Genomic DNA, 22,085 nt, shown 5'->3' on the forward strand with positions numbered 1-22,085 from the left:
TTGTCCCCCCCCCCCCCACTTCCAGATGGGGACACTGAATCACACTGGTTGGGGAGATGGGGCTCTGATTGAGCCAGGAAGCTGACTCAAGGCTCATGCCCTGCTCTCCTCACTCTCCACCCTCCCCAGCAGGGAGGATTTCACAAGGGTTAAAAGAACAAGGATTTCATGGCCCAGAGCATAGCTAGTGAGTGGTGCTGTGGCTTCCTTCTGTCTCTGTGGTCCCACTCAGGCACCTGCTGGCCAGAGCCCAGAAGGACGTGGACTCCACAGAGCCGGGCCATGGGACGGTGGAGGGTATGGGTGGGACAGGCACAGCAGCCATGAAAGAGCCGGCACACCCATGCAGACCAAAAGATCCAAGAAGGATACCAGAATGTTGGCCAGCATGGTCAAGAGCCCCAAAGGCTACTTAATAGATTGAAATTTATAAACTCTCTGGGAATGACTTTCCCCCTGGGATTAATTCAACAACAGGGCCCTCCTGAGCTCAGCAAAAACATTCTTCTAGAACATTAAAAAAAAAAGGGGGGGGCTATGACAGCTTTTTAATTCATAAATATTTGCTGTACTTATTACATGTCAGGGACCAAGCACAAAGAGAGCAAGGTCCAGATGCTCTGATGGGTGCTTCTAGGTTGGGGGATGGAGTAAGATAAGCACTCCGACACTTAATAACAATAGCTAACACTTCATGTCCGCTCCCAGCCTACGTTAAGTGCCTCCTCAGCATCCGATCATCTAATGTGCACAGAAGCCTCAGAGGAATGATTTCCATTATGTGAATGAGGAAACTGAGAAGTTAAGTAGCTGCCCAAGGTGGCGGGCTCTGGACGGTGGTGGGCTCTGGACGGTGGCGGGCTCTGGACAGGGGCTGGCTCTGGACAGGGGCTGGCTGCAGGGGTCAAGTTCAGCTGCTGCCCTCAGGAGAGTGGAGGAGTCAGCGGCAGCCAGGTGGAGTTAAAGCAGTGCGAGCCCCCGTAACAGGTGATGGCGGGATTCCGAGTCACTGAGGATAATGGAAGTTTCTTTCCTTCTCCTTGCTCATACTAAGTTCACGCAGCAGTGGGGCTGGGACCAGAGAGGGTTCAAGGAGAAAGTGCAACTAACTATTCAGGGTCCCAGGCTGGCGGCAGCTGTGCCCTGGTTGAGCTCAACGCCTGCAGGGATCCGGGGAGAGTGATCGTGGAGGATGGCGTGGGAATGGCAGGACTGAAGTGCTGCTCAGCGCATGGCCTCTGTCCATGCCCCACTGGCCCAACTCGGCCGCGTGGCCCCAGCTAGATGCAAGGGCTGGGGTAAGGCACAGAGGCAGGGGATGAACTGGGCAGAGCACAGAGCTTGGGGTCAGCCCTGCATCCTTGCCACAGTCCTTATAGAGGCTACCAGTCCTTCCGTACCACCAGTGTAAAGAGGAATAGAAGACGTAGGGAGAGTGGGCGGGCAGGGGGAGACCTACAGGATGTGTGCCATGTGTCCCAAGGAGCCTGAACTGATCCAAGAACAGTAGGAGCCACTGAGGATTGTAGCCAAGGGTGACAAAGAGCCAGCTGATGGGCTGGGAGAACCATCCTGGCTACAAGCAAAAGTGGGAAGAATGAAAAAAGAGAGGGTCATGGTCAGGAAGCCAGTTAAGCGGCTGTTGCAGTAACCCAGGTGAAAGAGATTGGGACCATGTAAAAAGCAGGAGCAGAGGAGAGAGAGGTAGCACAGGAGAGATGTCCTGTTATCTGGAATTCCTTATCGGAAGGTCTGCTCCACCCCCCTTAAACTTGTTTAAAAGGCTCAGCCCACCTCCACACTAAGAAGCCCCACCCTCTCACGCATGCCACCCACCTGTACCCTTGTCCAGTTCATCTGCTTATCATCCTTAGGTTGGAGTACAAATGCCACTTGCAGGGAAAGCTGATCTCTGATTCCACACCCCACTGTAGGCTAGGTCATGTCTTGTTATAAACACTCACATCTACTTGCATCTCTTTCCTAGCACATCACAAAGTCATCCATGTGACCATGTGATTTAAATGGTCACCTGTGATTTATAGGACTTGTTGAAAGAAAAGAACCTGTCTATTCCCTGTTGAGTTCCCAGCGCCTTATGTCTTGAACACAGTAGGCCCTCATTACTCATGTGCTGACTGAGGGTATGAACCAATGAATCATAGGACTTGGAAACTCTCGGTAGCAGGTTGGAGAAGAGCTGGCTGGGTAAGTGTTGGTGCCTTTCACGATCACCCACGGTTTTGTTTTCAACTAAGGACACTCCTACAGTAAAACTGCAGGCAGCTGCGTCTTTTCTGCCAAAACTGTGCACCACTTCTGTGTGCCTAAACCCTTCAACACGCTGAGGATGGGTGCTCACTCCGTGTTCTCAGAGTTTCATGTTAAAACATGTAGAGTCATTCATTCAGGTGACCACCAGCGCCTGGGCCCCAGAGGGTGTGGAGGAGGCCCCCAAGGTCCCTATGTACACTCTCCCATCTTCCTTCCGTGTGGCTCCTTCTACAGGGTTTGAATGACACAGGGAAATGCCTCATCCATAATGAATAGAATTTAATCACTGGCCACTTAACTCTGGAGTTGGCTGTGCTTGCCTCCCCCAGCCCAGGGCTGTAATCAGAGCCGGACCTCAGCCTCCAGCTCTTCCTCCTAGCTGGGTACCTGTGGAGAAGACCTCAGAGACTCTCCATTCCATCCTTCTTGTGATTTGCAGTTGGAGCCAGATGAGAGGAGCTAAATGTTTTTAGGGTGTCTCTCAACTGCTCTCTTGGTGAGGAACATGGAAACAGTGCTATGGCCCGGGGTAGAAACATCTGCCCAAGTGGAGGTGAGACAATTCCAGAAAGAATTTGCCTTAGCCAAGAATCCACTGGTTAAAATAGCGTCTTCTGACTGTCTTTCCCTCCAACTCTTTATCTTGAAATATTTTTGTTTGGAGATTTCCAATATAAACTTTGCCCAGATTTCCCTGATGGTAATGCCTTACACTGCCCTGGTATGCTTTCCAAAACTGGGGGATTAACACCCTAATATGAGCTAAATCACAGACTTTACTTGAATTGAATAAGTTTTTCCACTAAGGCCCATTTTCTGTTTCGGGATCCAATTCAGGCTACCATATTGCTTTTAGTTTCTATGACTCCTTTGTCTCTTCTGGTCTGTGACAGTTCCTTAATCTTTCTTTGTTTTCCATGACCTTGAAAGTTTTGAGGAATATGGGTCAGATCTCTTATAGAATTTCCCCAATTTGTGCCTGCATGATGTTTTGTCATGATTAAACTGTGGTTATAGGTTGGGAAAAAGAATATTACAGAAGCAAAGGGCCTTCTCTTTGCGTCATCTCAGGAAGTGCAATATACACAGGGAAGCAGTGTCTTTTTTTAGCATCAAATAATTGGCCAGAAATAATTCAATTTATTCTGTCCTTACTTTGGGTCCAAGGTTATATACAAAGAATTCTTTCTCTCTCTCTCTCTCTCCCTCTTTTCCACTCTCTCTCTCTCCCTCTCCCTCCATTCTCTCCTTGCCATTTATAGACTACACGTCAGGTGTTATTCTGATAATGATGTACACGTTGTCACTTCCATTTTACAGAAATTAAGTTGCCCACACATGCACCCAGCTAATAAATGGTAGGGCTGAGGGTTGAATTTGGGTTCTTCCTAACACCCAACCATGCCTCTGGAAGATACAGCTCTGGCCAAGAAACGTTGCCCAGAAAATGACTCCATGTGCAATGATAATCTAGAAGGATTCTCCTGCGGCTTTCAAGCCAGGTTAAGGTTAACCACACCAAGAAGTTCGGTATGGCTTCTCAGAGGGGGTGGCACTTGACCTAGCAGAGAAGACCTTTCTGGAAAGAAGCAGAAGTATGTGAAAAGGCAGAGAGGTTCAAAGAGTTTGGTGGGTTCTGAGCAGAGTGAGCAGCTGGGTGAGGCTGGAGGGGAAGACGGCGTCTTGGGTTATCCTCCCAGAGCCACTCTCTGAAGAGGTGTTGGAGGGAGGCACATCTTATCTCCTCATCTGCCGGCTGCTGCGGGGCTGGGTGGAGCAGCAAGGGCATGAGACACAGGCTCAGCAGCCCCTTCTGGCCTGACCTTCACACCGCTCCAGCCTCTCTCTCCTTCAGCTCTCTCTCCTGTCAAATGGGAAAGATGCTCACTGTCCACAGCGCTGGCTGCCTTGGGTGGTACAGTGATAAGGGAAAGGACCCTGGGAACTAGAAAGGGTCACATGTCGACTGTAGCTGCAAACAGCCTCGCAGCCACCACAGCGCCCCCCTCCAGAAATGGAGCAGGCCTCTGTACACAGCCTCCCAGGCACCGCTGCCTCGCTGGCAAGTCTCGCTAAACGGAATTGGCAGCAAAACCCGGTGACGTTCCTGACATGAGTCCCCTGCCTCTGCTTATTTGGTTACTTCCCCTTTGAGGGGACTCTGAGCCAATTTTCTAGCAGTTTCTGAAGATTCGATTAGGGGCATTACCATCCCAGCCCATCTGGTCCTGCTCTAGTCAGGGCAAAGCAATGGGTTCAGAGTTGTGACAGGACACTGGAGGCATCTGGGCAATTCAGGGACAGCGCATCCTGCTCTGCACTGAAGATCTTGCCAATGCCAAATTAAAGCTCCCCAAAGTCACAGCGGAGGTTGGCATAACTCACTTGCTGTCTGCAAATTCCCCATCCCAGCCTTTGATGCAAATCAAACAGGAGTCTTGGTGCCATTAGGACCACACACTCTCTATATAAACCCGATTTAGGCAACTTTATCTAAATTAGGCTTCATCTCTTGTCATCTCCTCCACATCGGGTTAGAATGAAGAGCTTGATCATCATCTCTCGGCTCTTCTAAAGGTCTGTACTTAGCACAAGGTAGAGGTTGGATAAATACTTATTAAATGAAAGGATAAGTGAAGAAGTGATCAATCCATGTTCTCCCAACACCCTGGGCTTCTGAGTGAAAGGGATGATGGGTTTGGAATTGTCACATCCGGGAACAAATCCCAGCTCTGATATTTGCTCCTGGCATTTTTTGCAGGCCTCGGTGATCTCTCCACAGAGACAATGGAGGGTGGCATGAGTTCTTGACATGAGTCCCATGTCACTGTGGATGTGTTAGTTTCCTTGCCACTGTAACAAATTGCCAGAAGCTTAGTGGCTCTGAAAGATTCTGGAGGTCTGAAACTCAAAATGGGCTTCATTTGGCGAAAATCGTGGTGATAGCTGGGTTGTGCTCCTTCTGAAGGCTCCAGAAGGGAATCCATTTCCTGTCTCTTGTATCATCTAGAGGCCACCTGCATTCCTTGGCTCATTGCCCCATCCTCCATGATGGAAGCCAGCAGTGGAGCATTTCAAGTCTCTGTGACTTTTCTGCCTACTCCGCCCCCGTTTCCACCTTTAAGGACCCTTCTGGTTACACTGGGCCCAACTGCATAATTCAACACAGTCCATCTCCAGGTCTTGCCCTCCATTACATCTTTAATTCCTTTTGCCATGTACTGATAGGTGCTGGGCATCCAGATGTGGAGGTGTGCAGGGCGCGTTACCTGCCTACGGCAGCAGCCATGTAGCTGGTGGCTGCACTTCAGATATCTAGCAACAGCAAAGGGAAGCACCATTCCTCTCCAGGGTGTCACAGAAAATATATAGAAATGTACCCAACAGAGGCTCCCGCCACCATGAGAACAGTGGCCGGGCATCCTCTTGGGAGGAATCTAATTCAAACTGAGGGGACTCTGCTCTTTCCACCGTGGGACTCCACTTGGGACTCCCTCATTTTTGTAACAGTGTCCACCAGATACCAGCTCAATTCAGTGTTCACATACATGGGTCTGCACTGGTTATGGCTAATGGTGACCCTGAACTGCTACACACCTCCTCCAAATCTTGGTGGGAAGACTGCTACTCAAGAAGCCCCCCCCCACCTGAGAGACAGGTGGCCCAACTATACCTTTAACCTCTGTGCATAGATTAAGCCAGACCATATCCTTTGGGCCTCAGAGTATTTGCTCTCATTACATTTTTCTTTATTTTGATGCTATTGAACTATGGTAGGAATAGAGCATAAGAAAAAGATTCATGGAAACAGTTTCATTTACTATAACAGTTTCAATGAGGCTATCCACGGCCTTTCAGCACATATTTCTTATATGAAACCACACAGAAATATTCTTCCAGTGTCATAACACAGTACTAGTTATGGCTTTCTCTAGTAAAGGCTTTGTATTCCATCACGTGAACACAGGCTCACGTGGAGGACCATTTTCCCCTATTTTCGCCACCATTAGGAAGACTAGACACAAAACTGTCCCTCTAAAAATACCTTTAGACACCATAACCTGAATTATATGATTAGTTTACTTTCCTCCCTCTTGTCTCTCTCCCCCAGTTCCTTTGCCTGTTTTATATTTTCCTTCTTATTGTTGATAGTGTCTGTAAGCTGAGAAGAAGGCAAGGTAAAAACTTCTGTTATTGCCAAGATTTTTTTTCTCTATGTGAAACCAATACCCCTGTTCCTCTTTGTTCCAGAAACACACACAAAGTGGAAAAATAAAAAAATTAAAAAATGAAAGTCATCAGTGCCAAGGTATAGACACTGAGCATGCAGGACTGAGTCCAGCATTGGGTAGAGTGGGGAGCTTATGCTGAGCCTATGAGAACACTTCTGCACTCTGCATGCTGAGCACGCTGAGCTTGTAAATGCCAGTGTTCTAAATGGCTGGCGTGCCGCTCGTAGATTGCTGGAACTGAAATCAATTTCTTTTCTAAGGGATATTTAGCTTTTATTATGTCTTTACTCACGGTCAAAAGACATCAGCAAATTTGCTAAATGATTGAAGATATTCTTCTTAAGGCATTCCTAAGCTTTCATAGCTTTGCCTTCGTGGTTTTGAACGTGAGCTTGTTTTCGTAGAAATGAAAAACAGAAATGTGCTTTACACACATAAGGTTTTGATAGCTGTAAAAAGCCATGATTTTTTAAAAAAATCAATGTGAGCAAAATCTCCAGTGAAAATATCTCTGTGATAGACTCCATCGAAAGAGTTCATCTCTGAGTTCATCAAACCACAGAATCACCAACTCTAAGAACCCCTTAAACCCTGTCACATGACATGTCAGAACCTTCTCTTTTGATCTCTACATCCAGTATCTAGAACATGGTGAATGTTTAATAAATAAGTGTCAAGTTAGTGAGCAACACTTCCTACTCTCAGAAAGCCTAGAATTCCATCCCAACCCCTGCAGACTGGTGGATATACAGTCCTTGCCATATGGGGACATATGACATACACTGGCCCGGAGACAGTCAAATCAGTGGAGAAATTTTGGCCATCCCCCAACTCCAGAACAACAATTTCTATTTCTATTATTTTGTCCTTTGGCAAAGACACATCAGAGAGATGATACACAAAGTCCACTTATGTGCAACTGTTCTCATGGGTGTACTTAGGTTTATGTGTAATTCCCAGGGTGCCAGTATAATCTCTGTCTTCCCTTCCCCCACTCAAGAAAATATACCAGAACACAAATGAATGAAAATGTCAGTAAGGTAGGTACTATCTCAAGTCCAGTGCAATTTACTGAAAATTTTGGCAGTGCATTCGAAATGCTTCCTACATTATTGACAAGTCATCTCACGATGACTGACACAACATTTCATCCTGATTCCGTGACTGAGAGTGCTTTTCAACAGAAACCAGCTCAGAGACCACTGTATCCTCACATGCCACCTGGGAGAGCTTCCTAACCTCCAGAGAAACCATCTATGAGGCTCATGCCACTACCAATGCAATCATCTATTGGAGCTCTGCCATCCACGTGGGACCCCCAGAGCTATAGATGACTTCCACTAATGCATAACTCACACAAGAACCCAATCTTCAGTTGGGTATCAGTCCACTTCCCTATTTGACCTTGAGGAAACTGAGCCAACTTACCACTCCACCACCAGCCGAATGCACAAGCACAGACATCCCCTCCCGCAGGTTGGCAACTTCAAAGAGCATCATGTATGCTGTGACGAAGTTCATGGGGAACGCGGCGGCCTCAGAGAAGCTCATGTCGTCTGGGATCTTGTAGACAAACTCCACTGGCGTGCAGACTACTTCAGCCCAGGCGTTGTAATTGACAAAGGCCATGACACGGTCCCCAATCTGGGCACAGGGAAATACAGGGTTAATGAAGCCTAGATCATGACAGAGGGCCAAGGAGGACTAAAATATTGGAGCTGTCCATGGTACATAGTATTATTATTTTTCTTCCTAATCTATATATTTGGGACTTCCATCCAAATTCTTCTGAGTTCGATTGCTTTTATTCTTTGATGAAACAGATAACTCTTTAATGAATTTGCAGGAAAATCTCAAACTACTGTTCAAGTTTCACAAATTATGCAACTTATTGGCAGCTCTGGATACCTGCCTCCTCCCTAGAACCAGGGAAGCTGGGAGATTGAGGACCCGTTCTCTCCTTGAAATTCTGAACATCATTTAGGGGCGCAACAAGAGGCCAGAACAGTCCTGGCACATCCAGAGAAGGGAGAAAATAACACACCTTGCCCCTGGCCAACCTGTGCCCTTTCTCTAAGACTTCTCCAGAATTTTAGTCCCCATAGTCCAAGATGAGAGACTTACAGCCCGGCTGGAGAATGGATTTCTACTCAGAGAGGTTTTCCATGTGCACAATTCATCACAACAGAAAAGCTACCATTTACTGTACGATAATAACACCCCACACTCTGTGATCTTCATTTGATGTCACTTGTTCAGTATACATGACAGCTTTATGGGATAGTGTCCCCAATAACACATAAGAAACTGAGACTGAGACAGTTTAAGTCTCTGGGCTACAAACAACCAGCCTAAGTCCTGTTGAATTCCAAATATCTTCTCATGACACCACAATGATCCCCTGCCAGGATTACTTATTAAGCCCCTTCTGTTCTTGGGTTCTAGGGACTCGAGATACAATTATAAATGAGGTACAATTCGTGCTTTCAAACTGTTCATATTCCCTGAAAATTTCATGTGGCAAGCAATGTGAGTGACAGGGCTTAGAGGGTGAATCCTTTTGGAAAGGATATGTTAGTAGAGAATGAAGCTGTGGTGGTGATATTTCAGACAGTGATCCAAAGATAATAAGATCATATTGTGTGTGGGTGGGGGAGAGTAGACGGGAGCCTGGGGATGCCAGAGTCACTTGGAGGTAAGCTCCCTGGTGCCCTGGGGATTGGCCAGACTGCCAATTCTGTGTACTTTGGAATAGGGTCGCCATAGCCTCAGTGTGTCCTGGCACAGGGTCTACAAGGACCCACTTGCCATCCAGCCTGGGAATGCTGAAGCAGAAAGTCAGCTCGCCAATCCTGGCATCCCTCAGACCTGGGTAATGAAGGGTTCAAGCAGATGAGACAGGTGTGGACAGCGGCAGTAACATTATGTGTGAGCCTGGGCATCTCCACTCCAGGTGCCAAGGCATACCATCAGGGGCCGGGTGGCTGGAGTTCTGGAGAGACACCTGAACCACAGTAGCAAATCACTCTGCCCCAGTGTGTTTGCTAGCAACAGGATCAGGGCCAAGCTTGGTCAGCTAGCTCTGAAATCAGCATGGTGACCTGACAGCTGGGCAGGGAGGACTCTCTGACTGCCTCCTCACATCTCTCCTCCTCATCCTGGGAAGTTTGGTCTCCTCCTGTCCCAAATTCTCCCGGAGGCTATGGATGGGAAGAGTTTGTGGATTTACCTGTGTGCTCTCTGTGGCCCTGGTTCCCAGCTGCTGCCTTCTCTCCCCCCTCCCCAGCCCATAAATAACCAGGAAACTCAGATACTGGAAGGAGGTGGCCCTCCACCTTGACAGTGGCATTAGTCTGTCCCAGAGAGGGGACAGCTAAGAACATCAGCCTAAAATGACAAAGTGGCAGTGGTGGGTGGGAGTTAAGACCACCTGAGAAAGGGAGAAAGGCGGGCTCAGCCCCGGTGCCTGTCCAGTACCCACACCTGCCTCTGCCCTGTGGCCATCTTGGAAAATCCCCAGGAAAAGCCTAGAGAGGTTTCTCACAGCACTGGGGCTCTGTGCCTGCTTCTCCTGCAGCTGGCCTTCCCTACCTTCCTTCATTGCAGCAAACCTTTGCTTTCCTTCAACACTCAGCTCAGATATCTCCTTTTCCCTGATGACCCTCCTTCCCACAAAGCCAGAACCGGCCACTCATTTTTAGCATTTCTAGTGTTCGTATGTGTGAAGCATGTCCTTCGTGCTGGAATAAGTATGTAGGCCGTGTCACTGTGTTTTATCCTCCAGCAATCCTACGTGATACCTTTATCATGCTCCCTCTTGCAGACTGGGAATCAAAGCTCAGAGTGGCTGAGAAACTTTCCCAAGACCTCACAGCTGTAAGTGGTGAACACAGGACTCTAAACTAAAGTTCGTCCAACCCCTTAGGCAGACCTTGTTCTTGCGCTGATCCTTGTATGGAGCTATCCTTTTACGAGACTGGCTCTCTCCTCTAAAGGGTGAGCTCTCACCAGGCAGAGGCTGGGGCTTTTGGGCCCAAGGATTCTCAAGGCATGGTGCAGTGCTTGGTTTCTAGAGAGAAATGGATTGACGATTGTGAGCAATTGACCCTGGTCTAACTTCTCTACGGGGGTGGGGGAGGTGTGGGAGAATAAGGGCAGTCCTATTCTTCCAATAGTCTCAAAGGAAGTGTCTCTGAATCCACAGGGAAAATCACCGTCTGGCCTTGCTTAGAACTCCAAGAACTCTGCTGGGGCAGGGGCTGCTAGGAGCTACTGATATTAATAATGATAAGTGACATTTACAGAGAATCCGACATACTCCTGCATCAGGGCTAAGTGCCTTTCTTTATATGGCTTCATATAATTCCCAAAAGAACACATGAAATTCTTGAACTTCATGAATAGTCATCAACTATTATTATGATGGGGAAGTTGCGGCTACAGAACAAAACTGGAAGAATTCCACTCCAGAGCTCTTCTTTGGTCCAACTAGACCCCTCCTTCTTCACATTGCAAAGGGGGACATCCACCTTCCCTGGCCACCAATGCTAGTGTGAGGCCTTTTCTTACTCCCCAGGAAAAGATCCAGAAACTATCAGAAACATTCCACAGAGCTTAAGCTCGAAGGCACAAGCATCAGCGAGGTCTCCTTTCCTCCCAAGGGGGTGATCTTCAGCTAGACGGGTGTTCTTGCTGAATCTGCGGGGAGTCTACAGTGGCTCTGGCCTGTCCAGCTGTAGTGGCCTCAGGAAAGGCCATGAGATTTCTCATTGCAAATATTTCTGTTCGGGGAGAGTCAAGAAAACCCTAGGAATCACCACACCTGCTGTCATCTCCTCCAAGATCCAGGTGGAAGTTCAACCTGCCTTAATCCTCTAGGGACAGTGAAAAAAATGTATTCTTTTTCACTTGAGACAGTGAAAGACAGTTTTATTTTCCTTGTAGCTTAGTATTTCTCTTCTACCTCCATCTAACAAAAACATAAACCTCCCATAGTTCTGCAATGACCCCATCATACAGATGAGTGGACGTAGATGATACAGGCATTTAAATGGAGGCAAAGAGAGGTTAAATCCGATGCTCAAGGTCACAGAGCCAGAGAGCAGCAGGGCCAGAACTGGAATCCAGATCATCTGACTCCAGGATGCAAATAATTAATTTATTAAACCTGAGATAAATGCTACCAAAAAACCATAAAGTAATAGGAGGATGTACAACAGGGGAAGCTATGAAGTCTGAGAACATTAGTTGAACTCTTTAGGTTTCAGTTTTCTCAGTCCTAAAATGGGTATGTTAATAAAGGGGTGCGTCTTAAGAAGATTAAATGACAGCATGCACACAATGTTCAGCTAGAGTTAAGAAAAATGAGGAAAGAGCAAAACATGGTAACTCTTAAAAGCAGATGGGTTCCTCATCTCATGGAATTCACAGATCACCCATCAAAGGTTAAACATTCACTCTATGTCATGAGATGGAAGAACAAAGGAACTGAGAGAAAGGAGAAGCTGTTCCACCTCGGTGTGTCCCTATCCCCGAAGGTCAGTGATCAACTTCTCTGCAAGGTCTGGACCAGATGGTAACCAGGGCCCACACTGGCCTCCTCTTCTTCACTCAGTGCCACAGAACAGCAATGGCCTCGATGGCAAGAGAGTGAAATGAAGGGACAATGCAGGCCGACTGATCACTCCCAGACTGACACTCATTCCTGTCCATTCTCCAGATAGCAAATGTGGCCAGGCCACAGCCTCAACCTCCAAGTCCAATTATATAATACGTATGTAAATATTTAACCAAGTCACCGTATTATTTATTTCTGCTAAGAAAGAGAAATCACTCTTGATTTGCGTGAGTGAGCTGAAGCTATTCCTTTACTGCTGGGCCTCTGGTGACAACTTTTCCATCCTCCTTTGCAACTGATGAGAGCAAGAGAGCTCTCCAGCAGGCTGCTGTGCTCTGCCTGGAACTCCATCCCCAGCATGATTGCAAATCTTGAAATTACACAGCGGGTATTAGTGCAGCTTTCTCCCACATCACCCTCTCACTGGGAATGTGGAGGCGGCTTCTTTTATTTATTTCTGAGCAAAAAAAAAAAAACGCATTGGTGAAGAGAGAGTTCAGGGGTGCATTTGATAGTAAGAATCCCAGGGCTAATGAGCAGATAAATCATATTTAAAGGAAAAATAGACATCAACAAGTATGGTAAGTTAGCCCTCTACACCAAGTCTAATAACGCCCCTGTTCGCTGTTTTCTTCTGAGATCACCGGTTATTTATTCCGTGGTTATTTATTCAAGGACTAATATAGAGAGTAGGAAGGGCTTTCCTTCTAGGTCATGTGTAGGAGTTAAGAACAGATAATCTCCTAAGGCAGTTCTTTCAGGGAGAGATAGTGTGTCTCTGGTTATATTGCTTACCTGGGGACAGAAAATGTAAAAGTCATGTGAAAAAGAGAGAAAGAAAGAAAAAAAAAACCTCATTTTCTTCTTTCTCAGTATTTTTCTACTGTATTACCTGGAAGCCATTGACCAGAAAAGTGATAAGTGGTATGAGATTTCTGGACATTAATTATAATGAATTTGAGGCATATTAATATTTTCAGAATACAATGAGGCTCAGATGCTCTGAGACTGAGAAGCAGACTCCAATCCACCTGAAGGGTACCCTGGCAATGGACTTTATAGGATGTGCCTTCAGTTCTTTCTCATATTTAGTGCTGCAGCTCTTGGGGGTTGAGGTCAAGACTGAAATTCTAGGCATGTAAAAAGGCTCTGGTGACAAATCCAGGTTCTACTGCCACTCGCTGCCCTTCTGATCTCGCAGGAAATTACTGAACCTTTCTGACCCTCAGGGGTAATAATGACCTTTACCTTGCAGGGTTCTACAAGATAACTTCTCTATGGCTCTGGTTCTGGTGGGTTCTCAGGTATGAGATCCCTTCCATCTCCCCTGGGAAGACTTAGTTATGACTGAGCGCTCTTGTTCTTGATTTGCATTGATTTTTCTGACTCCAAAATATTATAAGTTTAGGCAAGTTATGTGTCCATAGTGTTTAGTTTGTATAGACCTTATTCTATTTGCTTTGCATAATGGTAGAGAGGGTCATGCATTTTTCACAAATTAAAAAAAAAAAAGTTTTATTATGGGAAATTTTGAACATAAACAAAAGTGGTCAGAATAACATAATAATAAACCTTTTTTACCCACTGTCCTCCTCAGAAGCCATCAATCCATGGCCAACTCTGTCTCATTGTCAAGCACCCCTACTCTTTGACTTAAGATCTCTTCATTCCAAAATGTTACTTCCCTTATTCCCATAGTAGTTAAGGATTTATAAATGATAAATGTATATGTTGAATAAATATTTAAAGGAACCAAATTATAAAATTCAGAGGTTATCCCCCCCCCTCCAGAATGTTTGTGCTTTGTAATTTTGAGCCCAAGGTAATGGTAAATGGCAGGTGGGGCAAGGAGCCATGCCCCTTAGCTAATCCAAGTCCAGACACTGATTTAATAGCTGCATTACATGAATAAAGGGGAAGAGGAGATTCATGCTGCTCACTTATCCAAATTACTGCTAGAAGCAACCAAAATAGTACATGAGGGAGGCATGAGGTCTTTGGAAAGTCCTATCGCTACAAGCATTGTTAATAAAACCAAATAATAAGATGACGAGAATAACACCAGGCCTAATGACTCCAAGCATGTTTCCGCCTAATCTCCCTGGATTCCAGAGGGAGATGACTCTTTAAGGCAGCGTCAAAACAATACCTCGTATCCCTTCACGCTGTCTCCCAGAGCTTCAACGATCCCAGAACACTCGAATCCGGGCACCAGGGGAGTCTTGGGAGGGTTGTCAATATTCCCTTGTCGCACCATCAAGTCAATGAAGTTCAAACCACTGCAAACAGCAAATGTGAAAAGAGAGAAATGCAAAATGAGATTAATCAAGCCACCAAAACCCAGCACCAGCCTGGCTTTCTTTTCTTCCTCTCTCCCCACCTTCTCTCCCTCCCTTCCTCCCTCCCTCCCTCCCTCCCTTCCTTCCTTCCCACCAAAGCATCCCTCATAGTAATGCCACTATGTAAATGTCACTAATAATACAAAATTCAATTATCTCTACACAGAGAAGTAGCTTTTTCTGATGGTGAAAATAGCTGCCGTTCCTAATTCAAAAGAGCCCCTTTGTTCTCCCTTGGAGTCTGTTAACTCTTATTTTTAAAAACACATATCGACTAGCCTGGTCATTAGACACCCGAGCACTTGATCAAGGGTAAAAAATGTACTAGCAACTGTTTACAAACAGACACGTGGACAGGGGCCAGACACCATGGCCACCAGCCAATCTGTGAGTAAGAGAGAAAGAGAAAGGAGACCTAATTTTAAAAGGCCTCAAAATAACCAGGCATCTCTCCTCCCTCACGGCACAACACAGGCCAGCGCTGTGCAGAAACAGGATGGTGCCTGTGAGCCGTCAGGAGGCTGCACTCCATTCTGGGCAGGAGAGAGACTCAAAGAGGAGAGATCAAGGCGTGTCCCAATGGATGCGGGAAGACTGAAGTGTCTGTTTCAAAAATCCAAGCTTCCTCTGGAGGAGAGATGTTATCAGGTATTTTCTATTAACAGTACTTTTGAAATAAGGAAGTTATTAAATATATCAAAGTCATCTTTGATAGATCGATTCCAACATATCTTGATCCTTGATACTGGATTCCAATGATGCTACCAATGATTTTATTTTCTAGAACTACTATTGGGGATTGCACTTAGCACCTACTTGCTAGTCACATGGGGGAACACGTCCCATCCAACTTGCATTTTTCCAACAGATATGGTTCTAATGTGCTTCTTATTTTCATAAGCCTCCATCTGAGAAAGACTTGGGTTAGAGAAACCAAACTCTTCAGTGCAAGCCAGGGCTCATCAGCATCTGGCCACAGGTTCCCTTCCAAGTGAGGCGACCGTAACTTTTAAGCCTATCTTGCTCTTTTCTTCCCTGTCCTCTCGGGAGGAAAGCATCCAATCCTACCTACCTGTCCTTGCTCACTGATCTCATCCACACAGAATGGATAAAGGCAAGAAGGATAGCTTTAAGGGTGGGTTCAAAGCCACCACTGTCTCAAGGTCTTGCTGAGAGTGAATCGGCAAGTTTCACAGGCTGCCTTAGCTGGCGCCTCTCCTAAGGGTGCCCCCCCTTGAAAGCAGCAATGGGCCCTGAATAATCAGTAAAGTTGATACCTAAGTAACTTCGCCATCCATATTCAAAACTTTGCACTCCCAGGTTAAACACGAATTCCTTTGTCACATATATATTTCTGAAATGCACATGTGGACTTGCAAAGGTCCTACTATGGTGGCAAACAGTTATTTAGGTCATTTATGCACCAAAACATTCTCTAATAAACAACCTGGAAGAACAGAGTACAATTCCCAACTGGACTCGACCACTTCAACCCACGGCTCAGCCTCCCTGTGCTTTAGCTTCCCATCTGTAAAATGAGGGTGTGGCAGCCCCTGCTTCTGGGGCTGTGAAAAAGAAGGGAGGGACGCATGTAGCCCCGCAGAGTCAGGGTGCACAGTGGGACTTTCAGATGCACAGCAGCCCTGAAGGAGGCAGGAGCTGTGTGAGGCCTGAGGAAGAGTCCTGCTAAAAACGGCTGGAAACCCTTTCCGAGTTGGAAAGCCTTTGGCTACCTGTCACCCACAGTGCTGTGAACCGGCCCCTTTCTATAAAGCATCACTGCAGAACAACCCAAGGAATTTCTATGGCCCAAAGCAAACACTCCATCTCATCCCACGCCTACTTTAGCTCCCTGTTTTTTCCTTCATGTGAAATCTTGGGGCTTCCCCTCCTGATGTGGAAATGTCAGAAGAAATCACTTCACAGGTCTGCAAATATGGCCTCCCCTGGAGAAGGCTTCATCCTAGGGCATCACGCTGCCCAGTTGGGCCTTTTAACACCATCAGCATGAGCTGCTTCTGGTAGCTGGAAACAGAGAGCCAGCCACTTAGTCTCATGGAAGAGGCCTAAGGCTAACTTGATAGAAGTCCGTGGCTTCCTGTGGCCTTGATCAAGTGTTGGGCAGCTCCACCAGATCTTGGTGAATGCCACCTATTTTTAGGAAACAGGCGTATTCTGAGAGATGGGGATGGGACAGTGCCATCTGCTTCAACACAAAGGAAGGAGGCGAATGATTGGTAAGGTTGTATCAGACCCCCATCAGGTGCCTTTCTCCTTACTACAGCTGGCATTTGCTGAAGGGTTAGTTTGTGGCAGGAACTGTGCCCAGTACTTTACTTTTGTTATTTATGAATCAATAATACTCCTGTGAATTCTGAATCAGCGAACACATTTTTCAGATGAGGAAGCCCAAGACACAGATGAAGCAACCTTCATCTTAAGATGTGCTTAAGGTCACATCTTCAGAAAATGCACAGGTCAGGATCTGAACTCAAGCACAGTGTAACCTTGACCCCCTACACAACAATCTTCTACTGGTCCCAGAACTGGGTGATCTCTCTAAAGCTATGAATGGAGAAATGCACAGCAAGAGAACAACTTAGTCACACAAAGGATGTTGAATGACAGAATTGAACTGGAGGGACTTAGCTGACCTGAGCATTGGGGAAACCTAAGGGCCAAAGCCAGTAGGCGGAGAAACTAAACGAAAGGAAAAAACACAAGAGGTCAAAGTCCACCCTACAGCTGTATGGGGGACAACTGGCCAACTTCCACTGTGGAGTGACCTAGAATGGGAAAGTCCAGCCCTGGCCTGGGTGAGGCCAGCTCCATTGTGCCTCCTGCCCTCTGTCTCCTTTTATTACATGTGTCTTTACAATGGAATCTCTTTGCATGGATTAGAAGAAATAAACCAAAGTACCATAATTCAATTACCTCCAATACTCCATTGGGACATTTTTAACTTTTTTTTTTTTCCAAACAAAGTAAGTAACATTGTTTAGCAATATTAAGCCAAGGTCACACAGACAACAAAGCCTATGGGCTTACACTTGGATCAAATGGCTCATTTTTCTACCACAACAGAAAAACACAGGAGTCTGTCAAGCTCTCCACCTCCACAGTTACAGTTTCCAGTATTCGCTAAGATAATTTGAATTTTAGCTGCAAACTTCCGGGGGTGGCCATGACTACATCTAGTGACTCAGGACCATGTGGGGGTAATCTTCAGACACCTCTCTTGCTTAATTTGTATACAACTCTTGAACATTTGAGATCAATGCAAACAAAATAGCATCGGATAGTACTTGGCATAATGTTCTGCTAGGTGATCCCATATTTCTCAAAGATTGGTATAATTTTAATTAATAAGACTTTTTTATTTTTCTTCTTCTGTTACATTATTAGAGGCTATGTATAAAGAGTTATTATTGAGATGAAGCATCCTGAAGGAGTAAAGGCAAAAATTTGAGAAAAGGACCCTTGGGGAGGGGGAGGATTCTAAAAAGGAGGGGGAATCTGCAGGCATGTGGCAGAAGACACAGGGAAATGGGGGGACAGTCCTCCTGATAAATAAAACTTTCTCACATTTGCATAGAACAGCACAGCTTACAAGAAGCTTTCATACAAATCTCATTAAACTTTGTAATGACTCCAGAAAAGCAACAAGTGCAGATGTTATTGTTCGCATTAAGGCGTGAACACTAAGACCCACAGAAGATGAGTGACTTGCTAAAGGCAGCACAATTAGTATGTGACAAAGCTGAAACTTGAGTCAGAGTCTTCAGATCCTTATTATTGTGCATTCCAGGACACGGTGAAATCTCAAATGGAGGTAAATCAAATGTTACTAAATTCAAAAATTTTAAGAGGCAGGAGCAAGAAGATCAAGAAAAACCGGTGAACGAATGTGATGTAGGGGCATGGGTTTCAGCCTCTGTTCTGCTGCCCATCAGCTAGGACCGTGGCAAAGTTTCTGAAGCCCTCCCTGTGCTCTGCGCTGTTTGCTTGATGGTCCTTTATTCTATGGGTTCTGCTTATAACATTATCAGAACCAAAGTGCAGAGAGGGAGGGATGTCAGGGTCTGAATCGGATGCTCAGACTCCGTGCAGGAGCCAAAATCTAGCCACAGCATCCTCACTTTCTACTTTGTACTTTTTGTTAAGGGAGGGATAGCACCTGTGATGTCTCATGAAAGAAGTTCAATGTTCTCATTTTGTGTTCTGCCAAAGTCAACAAGCACTGCTCCCACCATGACCACGCTGCATGTCAGATGCCAAATGTGGACCATTTTCACCTCCACCTTGCCCAAGATCACAGAGTAGGTACCGGAACTGAGAAGATGAGCCATGGCTGCATGACTGTCAGCTCGTGTTTCTGACCCCTGGGCTGTCATTCCCTTATCTCTATCTATGATTTATAAATCATAGTACTCTGACGTGTATTCTTTGCCCCAAACTTGTCATTTGAGATATGTGAAATTTTATATGCAAATAATCTCAAATGAAGACACAAATTATTTCTTTAAAGATAGCATAAGTGAATGACATACCAAGCAGTCCAGCTACAGTTCATTAATATTCCAACTTGAAATAAAAATTGATCCAAAGGAGGAGATTACCAAAGAAGAGACAGGTGGCCATGGGGAAGGTCCCTTTCTTTTATTCTGCTGAAAGGAAGGCAGGGATTGCCCACAGGAAAGAATTGTGGGATTCTTTCTATTCTATTCTTTCTTCAGGGTGTCAGTAACCTCAGCTCTGACCATAGGGATCCAAACACTGTCAGACCATATCCCCAGATGGGGATATAGCTCAGTTGGTAGGGTGCTTGCCTCACATGCTCAAGGCCCTAGGTTTAATCCCCAGAACCACCAAAATAACAACAAAACAAAAAAACAAACAAAAAAACCCACAATGATAAAAATCCCCTTTTTCCTTTAACTTACTTGTTTATAGACACAGATCAACAGAGCACCCCAAATACATGTTGATCTTATTCTCAATAGAAATCCCATCTTGGCCCATCATTGGCCCAATTAAGATGCAGATTACAGAGAAACAACCTTCCTAAGCCATTTTTTACTACTGCAGGGATACAGCTGAGCATACCATGTGTTACGATGTGTGTTTACTTCTTTATGAAGACAGAGGGAATTTTTCCCCAAATCTCAGCACAAAGGCTGGCTGTAGGAAGCTTTCAGGCCTGGTCTTGTGTATACGCTGTTATGAATTTTTCTTTGTGTTAGCTGTTTGAATGCTCGGCACCAAATTTGTGTTGACAAATTTGTTCTGTGATGACATTTGTTCTGTCATCTTACTGCTTGCTCAATTGTCACTGCAACTTCTGAATTCTCTGGAATTTCCTATTTAAATATCTGACAACCTCTTACAGTGGTTTTCAAAACTTACTGTGCACAAGAATTCCCCCAAAAGGCTTATTTTTGCAGGGTGGGTACTGAGGATTGAACTCAGGGGCACTTAACCAGTGAGCCACATCCTCAGCCCTATTTTGTATTTTATTTAGAGACAGAGTCTCACTGAGTTGCTTAGCTCCTCATTTTTGCTGAGGCTGGCTTTGAACTTTTCATCTTCCTACCTCAACCTCCTGAGCTGCTGGGATTACAGTCAAAATCCAGATTGTAGGGCTCTCCCTCCAAGTCCTGACTCTAGGTCTGAGGTGATGTCCCAGGTGTTACATTTCTAAAAAGTTTCTAGGTGATGCTGAGGCTGTTGATCTGGGGCCCTGCTTGGTGACCAGCTGGTCTATCATTTCTTCTTAAGCTAATTCAAGCCCTTTTTAGAAGAAGATAGGGTAAATATTAATAGATGATCATTAGATAGATATAAAAATGAAAATGAAAAGCTCTCTCATTGTCTTTGAGGGCAATTGAACATTTTGGTCCTAGTCCAGAAGAGGATATTTATCTTGTTAACTGTAGTCTTATTAGGTTAGATTCATCATTCTAATTTGTCCTTCTATTTCTTGGATCCTAATTCTTTCATCCAAAAAGTTGATTCTGCCTCTTGGATTTGTATCCTCTGAAAATGTGGTTATCATGCCATTGACTTCTGTGTCCAAAGTGCTGATAAAAATACTGGACTGGCTGTTACATTCCTGGTTCCTAAGTGGGTTTTATGAATTCTATAGAAGTTGTCATGGAGGAAATATAAAATATAAGGCTAGCTGACATCTGAAATTTCTTCAAATCATGAGCTCTTATGATTCTATGAAATACCTCCAAGACATGTTGAATGCATATGTAATAAATAATAAGTACTCAGTAAAGACCCTGAGGCCTGACTCTTGGTGGGTCACGACAATCAATTCCCACCCTCCATAGTAGTAATGTCCAAGCAAAGGTGCTTCCCCTTGAGCCTTGGAAACAATCACCTTTTGGATGCCTGTCAGGATCCTCATGGTGGTGTGGTCATGTTGTTTTTTTCCTAAATGTACATTTCCCGATCCCAGATCTGAGCATCTCTTTAAGGTTAGACATATTCTCATTGCCATAGAAGTCATGAAGGACCACTACCGGCCCAATGTCAGCTTTTCCCATGAAGAGAAATGTTCAAGAAGGGTTCGATCCTTCCTGAATGGGCTCTTCCACAGGACCTTGTGACTTTTGGAGGGGCCCCAAGAAGCTAGAAGAAATCTGAAAAACCCCATACCGGTTTTCCTAATGGTAGGGCATTAGGATAAAAGGAATTGATTTGTGGCTAGTAACTGAATGTATGATATTTACGAGGTGTTTACAAAAGAAGAGCCCTAGTGGTCCTCTACAACCAGTATGTATCATGCATGAGGCTAAGTGTTTTATGTGCATGATATCATTTAATTTTTATGCCACCCATAAACAATGCTAAGAGGCAAACAATAGTATCCTTACTTTACCGAGAACAAAACCAAGGCACATCTAGGTTTGCAAGGTCACTATGTCAAGGTAAGCAATGTGGATTTAGCATCTGTGCTCTTGAATATCGTACTCTGCTACTGAACTTTGCTTTCCTGTTGAAAGAGCATCACTAAGTATCCCAAGTTACATAAATGAGACCTTCTTTTAGTCAGTTTTTCATCACTGTGACCAAAATACCTGTCAAGGACAACTTGGAGGAGGAAAAGCTTATTTGGGGCCAAGAGTTTCAGAGATTCAGTTCATGGTAGGCTGAATCCATTGCTCTGGAGCCAAGGTGAGACAGAACATCATGGCAGACAGGCCTGGTGGAGGAGTGCTCCTCTGTGATTCATGGTAAGCAGGAGGCAGTGAGAGGGAGAGGGGAAGGGGCCACAAGGAAGATGAATTCTTCCAGAATACTCCACCAGTGGGCTATTTCCTCCAGCCATGCCTTACCTACCTACAGTTCCCACCCAGTTAGTTCATCGAAACTAGGTTACTGCTTAGGTTACAGCTCACACGATCTAACAATTTCACCTCTGAATATTCCTGCACAACACAGGAGCTTTAGGGGACCTCTCATATCCACACCAGGCACACCTCTGTACTTAACTAGCACATTGAGCACCTGCCGCAGTCCGGCTGCAGCAAAATAACCGGGGGGTGACGAACAACTTGTGTAGATTGATACAGCAGGAGTGGGAGCCGTTTATTGTAGGACAGGAGGGATATA

At 45.4% G+C, this 22,085-nt stretch overlaps 1 protein-coding gene across 1 annotated transcript in view; it reads right to left on the reverse strand.

The window, feature by feature from the left end:
- Vat1l (vesicle amine transport 1 like) overlaps window positions 1-14,416 on the reverse strand; it is a 116,586-nt gene extending 102,170 nt beyond the window's left edge. The window contains exons 1-2 of the mRNA XM_015496293.2: window positions 14,273-14,416; window positions 7,935-8,150 (exon numbers count right to left, since the gene is read on the reverse strand). Coding sequence (XP_015351779.2) covers window positions 7,935-8,150; window positions 14,273-14,380 — 324 coding nt within the window. The 5' untranslated portion in view covers window positions 14,381-14,416. The remainder of the gene's footprint in view (window positions 1-7,934; window positions 8,151-14,272) is intronic.
- Window positions 14,417-22,085: the final 7,669 nt, after the last annotated feature.

Source organism: Marmota marmota, unplaced genomic scaffold (genome assembly GCF_001458135.2).
Source record: "Marmota marmota marmota unplaced genomic scaffold, marMar, whole genome shotgun sequence".
Taxonomy (NCBI): Eukaryota; Metazoa; Chordata; class Mammalia; order Rodentia; family Sciuridae; genus Marmota; species Marmota marmota.